General features: G+C 41.9%; 1 protein-coding gene across 1 annotated transcript in view; it reads left to right on the forward strand.

Moving 5' to 3' along the window:
• TBX15 (T-box transcription factor 15) overlaps positions 1 to 12,276 on the forward strand; it is a 141,944-nt gene that overhangs the window by 111,700 nt on the left and 17,968 nt on the right. Inside the window, exon 7 of the mRNA XM_050921356.1 lies at positions 8,741 to 8,838. Within this exon, the coding sequence (XP_050777313.1) occupies positions 8,741 to 8,838 (98 nt within the window). The remainder of the gene's footprint in view (positions 1 to 8,740; positions 8,839 to 12,276) is intronic.

Consider the following 12,276-nt stretch of genomic DNA (forward strand, 5'->3'; position numbering starts at 1 on the left):
GAAAGCATCTGTCCTACAAATGCTGCGGCTGCCAAGATTTTACTTCAATTCTCAGCCAGGTTGGGAAATTTTCTATAAGTCTTAGAACCTTTCTCCAAAAAACAAACACCGACTCCCTACACACACATCCACAGACACGTGTGCATGTATGCATCCACCCACAAACACAAGAGAAAAATGGAGTCAGATCCAAACTGTGCTAAAACTAGAGAACTGGAGTGAACATGGAGTGGAACAGATCCTTCAAGTGTGTGGGCCTCTTAACTATGCTAGCTAACTCTTTCTTCCTTCCGTCAACGCCCAGCTCCAGCCTCATTTTGGAGGGAGCTGACAGGAAGAGCTATTATGTGGTATTGTGCCTTCCCCTGTTTCCCCCAACAATTTCTGTCAGTTATAGCATCCAGAGTTGCAGCTGGAAAACATTCCCTTTAAAATGTAGCTGTCTTTTTTTGAAAAATAAACTGGCACAATTTGAGAAAAGCCCATTTCTGAAGCAGGAATGCACACAGCCTCTCATTGAGATTTCAGATTAAAACCCCTTTAAATAAACAAGCACCAGAGGGAGCTGCAGAGCGACTTGTGAAGTTGCGCTCCTCTCTACAAGCCTCATGGGAACTGTGTCAGTGTCACTGAATCTTGAGATCATGTTTTTCACTAAAGTTTTCCAACAGGTGATGCAGAACAAATAAAGCAAAGGAAAAACTGGCACAAAATGAAAAGAGGAAAATATTTGGCCTCCTCTTTCTGTTGAGCTTTTCCCCTAAGAAACTGTTTGGTGATGGGGCCATTACTGTGAAATAGAAGCTGTCCCTTTCCTTTTTTCTCTGTTGTTTCTTACCCTGCTCCATTTTCATTTTTGTTTCCTCCCCCAGTATCCACAGGGACTAGATATTGCCGTTAAAAGTGCAAAATGGGTCTCCATTATAAACCTTTGGTTTTTATTTGCTCATAACTTCCCCCCAAAACTCTCCATTTGGGCTGAACCTGGCTTGATAGTGCAAGGCAAGGCTGAATTAATTGCTGCCTTGGGGAAACTGTATGATTGTATCACTATCCGAATCCATCCAGGGAAGATCTCGCCTCATAAAATCCCTACCCTAATGCTGAATACATCACAGCAAAGCTCTGTGGTTTTTAAGGTGGTCTCTGGCTGCTTGTGGAGCTTAGAAACAATGAGACAGCATTCAGATTATAAATCATGAACTAACATGTCAACCATAGACCTAAAGAGGATGGGGTGAAACTTGGGTTAGCATGGCCATGTGCCTGGACTGTTCCTCGCTCCCTGCTTTTCCACTTCATTGCATGTCTCCCTCAGGTTCTAGGCCGTTTGTATGAAAGAACTGGTCCCTGTACAGCACACTGGGTCACCAGGAAATGTGTTTGGAGGAAGAGGAACAAACAGTATGGAGGAAACAAGAGTATGCCCAAGAGCTCAGTGTGATGAGCTGGGCTTTAAAAATGTTAGCATTTAAAGCATGTTAGTTGATGGTAGCTAGTGGTCTTACTGTTTTTTGAAAGGACAGTTAGGGGAATAACTAATACTTGGGAAACCTAGATTCGATTCCTTTCTTTGCCACACACTGCCTGTGTGATCTTGGGCAAGTCTCTCTGTGCCTCAGATACTGCATTACCTCACAGGTATGTTGTGAGGGTAAATCAATGAAAAACAGTGAAGTGGACAGATAGCAGGGTGATGGGGGCTAGACAAGTACCTAAGATAAATAGTTAGACTCAGGACAGAACAGGTCATTCAGGGGGATGAATGGCACGATATGTGAAAGAAAAAGTAGAATCAAATGAAGTAAAAATCTTAAGTGAATCCACATGTTCCATAGAATCTCTGTGGATAGAAATTTCATGCTCTAATAAGAATATAACAGTAGGGATCTATTATCGACCATCTGACCAGGACAGTGATAGTGATGATGAAATGCTAAGGGAAATTAGAGAGGCTATCAAAAATAAGAACTCAGTAATAGTGGGGGATTTCAATTATCCCCATATTGACTGGGAACTTTTCACTTCAGGAAGAAATGCAGAGATAAAATTTCTCGATACTTTAAATGACTGCTTCATGGAGCAGCTGGTACGGGAACCAACAAGGGGAGAGGCAACTCTAGATTTAGTCCTGAGTGGAGTGCAGGAGCTGATCCAAGAGGTAACTCTAACAGGACCGCTTGGAAATAGTAACCATAATACAATAGCATTCAACATCCCTGTGGTGGGAAGAACATCTCAACAGCCCAACACTGGCATTTAATTTCAAAAGGGGGAATTATGCAAAAGTGAGGGGGTTAGTTAAACAGAAATTAAAAAGTACAGTGACTAAAGTGAAATCCCTGCAAGCTGTATGGGCGCCTTTTAAAGACACTATAATAGAGGCCCAACTTCAATGTATACCCCAAATTAAGAAACACAGTAAAAGAATTAAAGAAGAGCCACCGTGGCTTAACAACCATGTAAAAGAAGCAGTGAGAGATAAAAAGACTTCCTTTAAAAAGTAGAAGTCAAATCCTAGTGAGGCAAATAGAAAGGAGCATAAATACTGCCAGATTAAGTGCAAGAATGTAATAAGAAAAGCCAAAGAGGAGTTTGAAGAATGACTAGCCAAAAACTCCAAAGGTAATAACAAAATGTTTTTTAAGTACGTCAGAAGCAGGAAGCCTGCTAAACAACCAGTGGGGCCCCTTGATGATTGAGATACAAAAAGAGTGCTTAAAGACAATTAAGTCATTGTGGAGAAACTAAATGGATTCTTTGCTTCAGTCTTCACTGCTGAGGATGTTAGGGAGATTCCCAAACCGGAACCAGCTTTTTTAGGTGGCAAATCTGAGGAATCATCACAGATTAAAGTGTCACTAGAGGAGGTTTTGGAATTAATTGATAAACTCAACATTAACAAGTCACCCGGACAAGATGGCATTCACCCAAGAGTTCTGAAAGAACTCAAATGTGAAGTTGCGGAACTATTAACTAAAGTTTGTAACCTGTCCTTTAAATTGGCTTCTGTACCCAATGACTGGAAGTTAGCTAATGTAACACCAATATTTAAAAAGGGCTCTGGAGGTGATCCCAGCAATTACAGACCAGTAAGTCTAACATCAGTACCGGGCAAATTAGTCGAAACAATAGTTAAGAATAAAATTGTCAGACACATAGAAAAGCATAAACTGTTGAACAATAGTCAACATGGTTTCTGTAAAGGGAATCATGTCTTACTAATGTATTAGAGTTCTTTGAAGGGGTCAAAAAACGTGGACAAGGGGGATCCAGTGGACAGAGTGTACTTAGATTTCCAGAAAGCCTTTGACAAGGTCCCTCACCAAAGGCTCTTATGTAAATTAAGCTGCCATGGGATAAAAGAGAAGGTCCTTTCATGGACTGAGAACTGGTTAAATAACAGGGAACAAAGGGTAGGAATTAATGGTGAATTATCAGAATGGAGAGGGGTAAATAGTGGTGTTCCCCAAGGGTCAGTCCTCGGACCAATCCTATTCAATTTGTTCATAAATGATCTGGAGAAAGGGGTAAACAGTGAGGCGGCAAAATTTGCAGATGATACTAAACTGCTCAAGATAGTTAAGACCAAAGCAGACTATGATGAACTTCAAAAAGATCTCACAAAACTAAGTGACTGGGCAATAAAATGGCAAATGAAATTTAATGTGGATAAATGTAAAGTAATGAACATTGGGAAAAATAACCCCAACTATACATACAATACAATGGGGACTAATTTAGCTACAACATGTCAGGAAAAAGATCTTGGAGTCATGATGGACAATTCTCTGAAGATGTCCACACAGTGTGCAGAGGTGGTCAAAATAGCAAACAGGATGTTAGGAATCATTTAAAAGGGGATAGAGAATAAGACAGGGAGAGTATCTTATTGCCCTTATATAAATTGATGATATGCCCACGTCTTGAGTACTGCGTACAAGTGTGGTCTCCTCATCTCAAAAAAGATATACTGCCATTAGAAAAGGTTCAGAGAAGGGCAACTTAAAATGATTAGGGGTTTGGAACGGGTCACATATGAGGAGAGATTAAAGAGGCTAGGACTTTTCAGCTTGGAAAAGAGGTGACTTATGGGAGGATATGATAGAGGTATATAAAATCATGAGTGGTGTGGAGAAAGTAAATAAGGAAAAGTTATTTACTTGTTCCCATGATACAAGAACTAGGGGTCACCAAATGAAATTAATAGGCAGCAAGTTTAAAACAAAAACAAGAAAGTTGTTCTTCATGCAGCGCACAGTCAATTTGTGGAACTCCTTACCTGAGGAGGTTGTAAAGGCTAGAACTATAACAGCATTTAAAAGAGAATTAGATAAATTCATGGAGGTTAAGTCCATTAATGGCTATTAGCCAGGATGGGTAAGGAATGGTGTCCCTAGCCTCTGTTTGTCAGAGGATGGAGATGGATGGCAGGAGAGAGATCACCTGATCATCACCTGTTAGGTCCACTCCCTGTGGGGCACCTGGCATTAGCCACTGTCAGTAGAGAGATACTGGGCTAGATGCATCTTTGGTCTGACCCAGTATGGCCGTTCTTATGTTCTTACATTTATGGTTTGGTTGGTTTCCTGAAAAGTAGCAGGAGTGTGGGAACTACAATTTTCTAAAATAGCTTCTGAATTGCACATGCAGATGAGGCAGCTGAATGTTTAGCTAGCCAATTTACAGATGCAAAATTGCAAGACGTATTTTGGAGACCTGCTTGAATCTCTTTTGTATGGATGCCTCATTCCTCTGGGATGTGTTATTTCCTGCAACCAGCAGGAGGCAGCTCACCAGTTAAAAAGTAACAATATGCAAATGTAGGGGGAGAGGACAAAGGGAAAGAAAACTCTAAGCCATGGGCATGCAATCATTCTTCCCTTTACTTAGATCTCTGGCAGCTGAGATGAACAAGGGTAGGCTGTGCCAGGAGCAATCAGAGTCTTTGGATAGGGAAGGAGACACAGTAAGAATACTTGGAGCCTATGGATTGGCTTCCTGAGTGAACAATGAAATGGTGACATGAATTCTGCGTGCAGCAGGCATGGCCGGGCCAGCCATATGGAATGGATTATTGACACACACACAGATAGCTGGGACATCTTTTTTCATTTTTCAGACAATGGAATTGTTTCATTTATTGCCCAGTATTAACACTTTATAGCATTGAAAATCAAAAAATCAAATGAAAAAAGGAGAGCAAATTCTGGATATCCATTAAAGAGGCCAACCTTATTAAAATAAAGCTGGCAGTGAATCCTCTTCAAATATTCCCCCCCCCTTCATAAAGATGATGTGAGAGGGGGAGGATTTGTGGCTGGACAGACAGTTGGAATTTTGAGTGGGGTCCTGTGAAAAGGAAAATGGAGATTATGCAGATACTCTCCGGTGCTCTATGGGCCAGATTTTCAAAAGAGCATAGCAGCTCCCCTTCAGGCACCAAAATAAGTGGTTAGATATTTCAGAGGAGCTCAACATGCAAAGTAATCCCAATTCAGAAAAGAATTTAAGCACCTGTTTAATTTTAAGTGCATCTCAATCTCATTTACTTTAATAACATGTGGGCATATGATTAAGTGCTTTGCTGAATCAAGGTCAGAGAGCTTTGCGACCCAACAGTGAAAGAGCACTTTGTAAAAGAAAAGCATCCTTAACAAACAAATAGCACATTCAATTGCGTGCTATAACCACTAGACAACACTCCCCTATCAGGAATAGATCCAAGGAAGCTTAATTTTCAACATTTACTGCTGTCTTGCAAACATTTTTGTAACCTGCTTAGAAAGTGTCTATTGCTTCCCCCTCTAGTGGCTAGTGCACATACAAAATAAAAGCCTGGTACTGATAGTAGCTGATGAAGTAACTGATTTAGCTTTAGTGGTAGAGGTCACTACTATGGCTCTGAAGATTCTGGGGTCAAATCCAGTTGATCATCTCTTCTGCGGGGGATGTTCATTCGAGTGGCTGAAGATGGGATTTTTTTTCTTCAGTTTTCTTAAAAAAATAAAAATAGGAAAATCTACACAGAAAAACCGCACTAAAATGATATTAAGATTGCAAAATCAAGGACTCAAAAGTTAGCTCATGAACTCTTAATTCTGCCCCCTTGTGTATATGCATGATACACTCTTGAATTACATGATCACATACTACTTTTTCCACAGGACCCTTACCTCGTTCAGTGAAAAGAATGGGAGGTGAATAAGGGAGAGTTGTTTAGTAAATGCGGCTGTTGTGTGGAGGAATCCTATCTCATTTGTTGCAGCTGTTGGAAGTTATGTAGTGAATGAGGCAGGTGACTGCAGGAAGAGAAAGGATGGCCTTATGGTTCAGCAGTAAACTATCATACAGGAGAACTATGTTACATTTCCACCTCTGCCACGCAAGACTTGCATGACTTGAGCATTTATAGATAGATGCATTGCATAAGCAACTACTCCTTCTCCCACTGGAGCACATTAAAGGGGACAGAGAGGAAGCAGGGCCCTGATCTTGCCTTCCTCTCTGCACTGGCACACAAAGTGGGATGAGCTTGTGTATTAATGGGCTCATTTCCCCTACAAGTGGGTATTCCCATGGTGCCCCAGCATGGTGCAGCTCCACACATCCTTTACTCTGAGCTGTACCTAATGGGCATAGTGTAGTCCTGAGACTGAAAGCTCTACTCACCAAAGAGCTCTGCATTTTAGTTCTGTTTTTCTTTACATTTGTTCCAAATTATGCCCTTTTTTCCCTCGAGGGAAACCCCCCCCAAACCTGTGTAATTACAATGAAAGGCTCCACAGCTAGACTCGGCGAGCTAGAGCCCAGGATCAAGGTGAGCCATGCTTGGTGCAGGACCCAGGATGGGGGAGGGGCATTTCTGTTTCTCTGAGCCACAGCCTGACTGGAGGCCACATTGGCACACTGGCGCTGGAGGTCAGGTTCTGGCGCAGAGAGCGAGGATATGCAAAGGCTAAGAGTCTAAGAACACTGTTAACTCAGCCACGCTGTACATAGATCCTCTTTTCTAGTGAATAATGTGGGCTGACATGTTTCTGTTCATTATGGGATGTGCGAAACAGCCAAGTTATCATTGCTGGTACCTTTTTTCCCTTTAGTTTTCATGTGACAGGAAATCCTCCCTCGGGATTTGGGCTGTTGATGGTTTCATGAGACCAAGAAACTATACCTGTCTCTCCACAGCTTCACTTTTCTGTGTGAGAAGCAGAAAGAGCTAACACTGGCGTGACACAGGAGCTGATTTCTCAGCAAAGGACAGAAGACATTTGTAAGGTCCTGGGGATGCCAACAGCTTACATGCAGCTTCAACACACAGTTCTACGCTTAGCTTTTTGGTTTACGGGTTATGTTGTCTTGTCTCTGAGCTCCATGAGCTGCCAAAGGCCTCCATATTACCCAAATAGTTGTGTTGTAATATATTCAGTGCTGGTGGGAGCCTGCTATGTGGAGATGTCTTCTGTTCCTACTTCTAACAGCTTAGCAGCTAATAAACACCAGGCAACAATCTTTCCTCTAAACGTCCTCTTAAAATACTGAGTGTTTGGTTTGCCAACTCCAATATATTTAAAGCATCCAAGCTTCCGGGGTGACTATGAAAAGTTAACTATGTGAGTGGAGGCACGTGCAGGAAGACATTTTCAAAGGCAAAAGCCAGCTGCAGTATCAGCACTCAGTCTGCTGAGAGGCTCTGGGGATGTTAGAGCCACTTGCACTGAAAGGGGATACATTTGCACATTTAATGAATCATAGCTTAGCTGTGCTTAATCAGTACAAAGGAGCCAACGTGCCATTGAAAGACAGACAGAAATGAAGCAATCGTGGGATGAGTTGAGCAGATTTCACTCTAGAAAGGAGAACATATTTGGGGAGGAGGATCTCATAAAGACCATACAGCTCTTTTCCTGCTAACTCTTCTTCATAGCCCTAGCTGTGTACTAAGAACTTAAAATCAAGGCATTTAAGGATAGCCATAAACTAATAACCCACCTGACACCTTCAGGGTGAAACCCAACCACTTTAGGAAGCCGAGAAAATTTCAGCTCACTTTTTTTTCCTATCTGTTTTTGCACTTGTTTTGGGCTAGGAACCCAAAGTGGAGGTGCCAGCCATCCCAAGAAAAGGCCTCTCATTTCTGACCCAGGCAAAACTAGAAAGCAGTGGGGCTCTCCCAAGATAGCCTCCTTCGATTAGGGTTCCAGACTGATTTTGAAAGGAACATGGTTCAGATAGGTATCCAAAATATGGGGGAAAGGGCCAGGGGGAATTTCATAAAAAATCCTCCCTCCTCACATTTTCTTGAGGTTCACTAGGCTGAATCCCATCTTGCACGTGTGTGTGAGTGTGAGACACACACACACACACACACACACACACACACACACACACACACACACACAGATTTCATGCTGCGCAGCTTGGAAAAGTCAGCAGCAAAGAATTAACCATCAAAACTGCTCCCCACAACACATACAGAGATTTTAGGGTCCTGGTTAAAAAGAAAAGTAATTGGAATACTGATACAATCTATTCTTATCTTGGACTGGGAAAATTCAGTTTTATTCTTGTGAACAACACCTGTGCAGTAGGGCTTGCTTGAAGAATTCACAGATGTCAAGGTGACCTTACAGTGGCCATTGGCAGTTTGTCAAATGAGGTTAGGACTATTTCTTTACTGAAGCTGATATAGTTGCTAGCTGTTTGACATTTTCTTTCCTTGCTCATTTTCATTCCACAGAACTGGCCTGGAGGCCATCATGGAAACATATGCGTTCTGGAGGCCCCCTGTGCGTACCCTCACTTTTGAAGATTTCACTACCATGCAGAAACAGCAAGGTGAGCCATTGTATAAAGGGCACAAAAATGGTGGCAGGGAGGCAAAAGCCATGTTATATTGTTCAGCTGAGTCACAGAGTTTGTTGTCTACCATAAAAAGATATAAAACAAAAAAGAGAAGCAACCAGCTCTGGAATTATGGAAATTTTATAATTTAGGATATGTGGTTTAGCCACTTGAATATCCCTTGGATCTCTGGGCTATATAAGGGCTAGAATGAGGAGGAACAGAGGTACCTACTCAGATAGATACATTTGTTTAGCAAATGTGGGGAGAGTACAGAAGGGAAGTAGGGGAGATGCACCTGCTTGAGAAGAAGGTGACAGAAAAGGGCATTGTTACATATTTACCATTTGAGTCATGCTCTGATGTGGTGGGAGGAAGAAGACTGGACTACCTGATCCACTGAGGACCTTTTCTGAACCATAAGATTCCATGAACCTGTATCATCATGTGTATGTCAATAGAATCACACCATCTCTCATATGAAACCAAGTCTCACTTTCAAGAAAATCCTTTGTGTTAAAGTCAGACTTTCGGAAATTGTCCAGTATACAGGACATTCCCTTTTCACAAGTTCTTCATACAGTTTCTTACTACAGTTTCTGCTTACCGTATCTCTCAGTGTGTTAAATGGGGCTGTCATCTCTAGCTACATCAAGGTAAAAACTTCCTGTGCCTTGTCCCCACTCAGATTTTACACTAACATAGCTATCTTAAGTTAGCTATCTCAATGTGAAAACACACCTTTTTAGTGTGCAGTGAAGTAATAGCCATCACTGGCTGGCTTTACTAGATTCTGCAGTGACATAGCAATACTAGCAACACACACAATGAAAACTCAGACTCTTCTGTCATGAAACAGACTGTGATGTGACAAGTAGAAGGAATGTGACTTCATTTCCCTGCAAGCTAATAGAAATACAGAACAGAAGGAACCATGGCCATTTCTTTATCACTGCTCCCTTAAAAAAAGTTTGCTGCAGTGTGAAAATCCCATTTTAAATACAGTGGTGATGTAAGTTTCTCATTGCTTTGGGCCAGATTGTTATACCTCATCTCACACTGAGTAGTTTCTTACAATTGACTTCAGTGGACTACTCATGGTAAAAGGTACCATTCACTGTGAGTAAAGGTATCACAGACTGGTCCTCTATATTCAGGTATAAATGCAAAACAAACAAACAAAAAAATCCCTATCTTTTCATGTTAAGGTTGTGCAGTTAAACAACCAAAAGGAAAGAAATGCAAATGGCGAGATTGAATGTACAATCTTAGGGCCACTTTCTCTAGTCTGATTTGTGCTTGGCACAAGACCAAAAAAGGTCTTCAAAGATCTTAGGTCAGGGACGGACCTAGCCCCAGCATAAATTAGATCATCTTGAAGGCTGCTATTATTTATGCTCTGTTATTTATGGCATAAAGGGGCTGTTCCAATAGGTAGGGATTGTTGAGGTGCAGTGATGCACCAGCCATATACCCTTTCTGCAGAGAATGCATACAGCTGGGGCAGTGGTGTTGGCACAGAGATGCTACTCTGGCTCTGCATCACCTGGTAATTCCCATTGCACCAGCGTAATCCTCGTAGCAGTTGCTTCAGCTTTCCAGTGGCACAGAGCCAGAATCAGGCAGTAATGTCAATCTCCTTATACATGCTCATTTCCTGATCACAAACTGTTTCTCAAATAGTACAAATATAAGAAAGAGTGTATTTTCTACAACCTCAGATACCCATGTCTCAGAAAACCTGTGAACATGTAGTTAAAGACTGCTTAATGCCCAGAGTCCAAAACATTTTCTTTACATGGCCCACATTTTAATAAAAAGATTGTCTTATGGACACTTTCCCTTCTACTCATGATCATTAAAACAACCTCCCATCACTGCAGATTAGCTGGACTACCTGCTTCCTATTTGTGATTGCACTGTTCACTTCCCCTCCCACTGGTTATCAAATAACTTCCTAGAAGCAACAACAGCAATTGCTTACATGGTGATGTAATGTTAGAAAAGGGAAATATTTAATGTATTTTTTAGCTTCTTTTAATGCAATTTGGCAGCTGAAAAACCAGGAAGAGCGCCAGCACCATTTGACCGGCCAGTTCCCTGCAGCCCACCACTAGCTGCTCTACAGCCCACTAGGTTCAGGATGGCCTTAAATAAGTTGTGCCCATTTGGGGCCCTTTGATTTGCCAGTTTTATATCTAAAGAACTTTCAAACTACATAACTGATGTTTGTCAGCCTTGACCAGTTTGGGGCTCTTATGAAGACTTGGAAAAATCATGCCAAGTCTGAACAAAATTGCAAATGTTAAAGGTTTTAGGTCTTGATTCCCTGGAGCATTAGGTCTGCTTTGCACCATGCTGGCAACACAAAGCAACCCTAAAGCTGGTGAATCCCACTAGCTAAAGATTCACCCTGTCAAAGGGACTCCTCAAGTGGCATAGAGCCTCCGAGATTTCTACATCCCTCTTTCCCAAGCCTGTGGGGTGGGGGCCTGGCTGTGGCATCTGTGCATCCATCTGATCCCCAGCGGCTGTAACAGACCCGGAGGGCCATGGGCAGCTAGCACAAATAGATCATACTGCAGGACCCAGTTGCTGAACCCAAGGCTTTAAGCCACCTCTCCGACTTATGCTGAGCAAGCCACACGATGTCCTTAACGATTCATTTTCTTGCTATTGACTACTTGGGTTGTGTAAATGATGTGACAGGTAAGTCCATGGTTACTGTTCAGCATCCTTGACTTCAGTAGGAGCCGTTTGGGCTCAGCCCTTCTGAAGATCAGCCAGCCTGATAATTTAGGGGGCTAAATATGGATGTAGATGCCTAAGGTTAGGCTCCAAAGGTGAAAATTTTGGGCTGAATGCAGTTCTGTTATACACCTTGAGATCTATGATTTCAAAAGTTTAGGGCATTCTTTTAATAAATGTGTTCATAGATTGAGAACAGAGCTGCAGTTGCCTCTTAAAATGGATGATTGTATGGCATCTGTGAGAAAGACTGACAAGTTTCAGGAATCCATTTACTTCCCACAACTGCATGTTTTACATGCAATCTAAGTGCCCGTTTTGGGATGGGGCCCTTTGTGACACCAGTGAAATGTACACTTTCTGATATCGCATGTAAATTCAAGAATGCTGAGATGTCAATGTCCAGGAAGATGGAAGGAATGTTGTAAGAACTGTGATAGCAATAAAGTGTGGCTGTTGCAGTATCTGCTTCCTGTTAGGAATGAAGGTCATGTACAGACTCTTCCTGTTACTCCAGGGGCATGACTGTTCTACACCATTACACCACAATACAAACCGCAGATTTCTATTAACCAAGAACCCTGCCTATCTATTCTGATAGCGGATTTTAATATGTAAGGTTTCAGGGCAACACCCACTTACTGCTCAATAAAGTTAAGAGTCATGATTTCCAGAGTATAGGAA

Source organism: Gopherus flavomarginatus, chromosome 1 (genome assembly GCF_025201925.1).
Source record: "Gopherus flavomarginatus isolate rGopFla2 chromosome 1, rGopFla2.mat.asm, whole genome shotgun sequence".
Classification (NCBI taxonomy): Eukaryota; Metazoa; Chordata; order Testudines; family Testudinidae; genus Gopherus; species Gopherus flavomarginatus.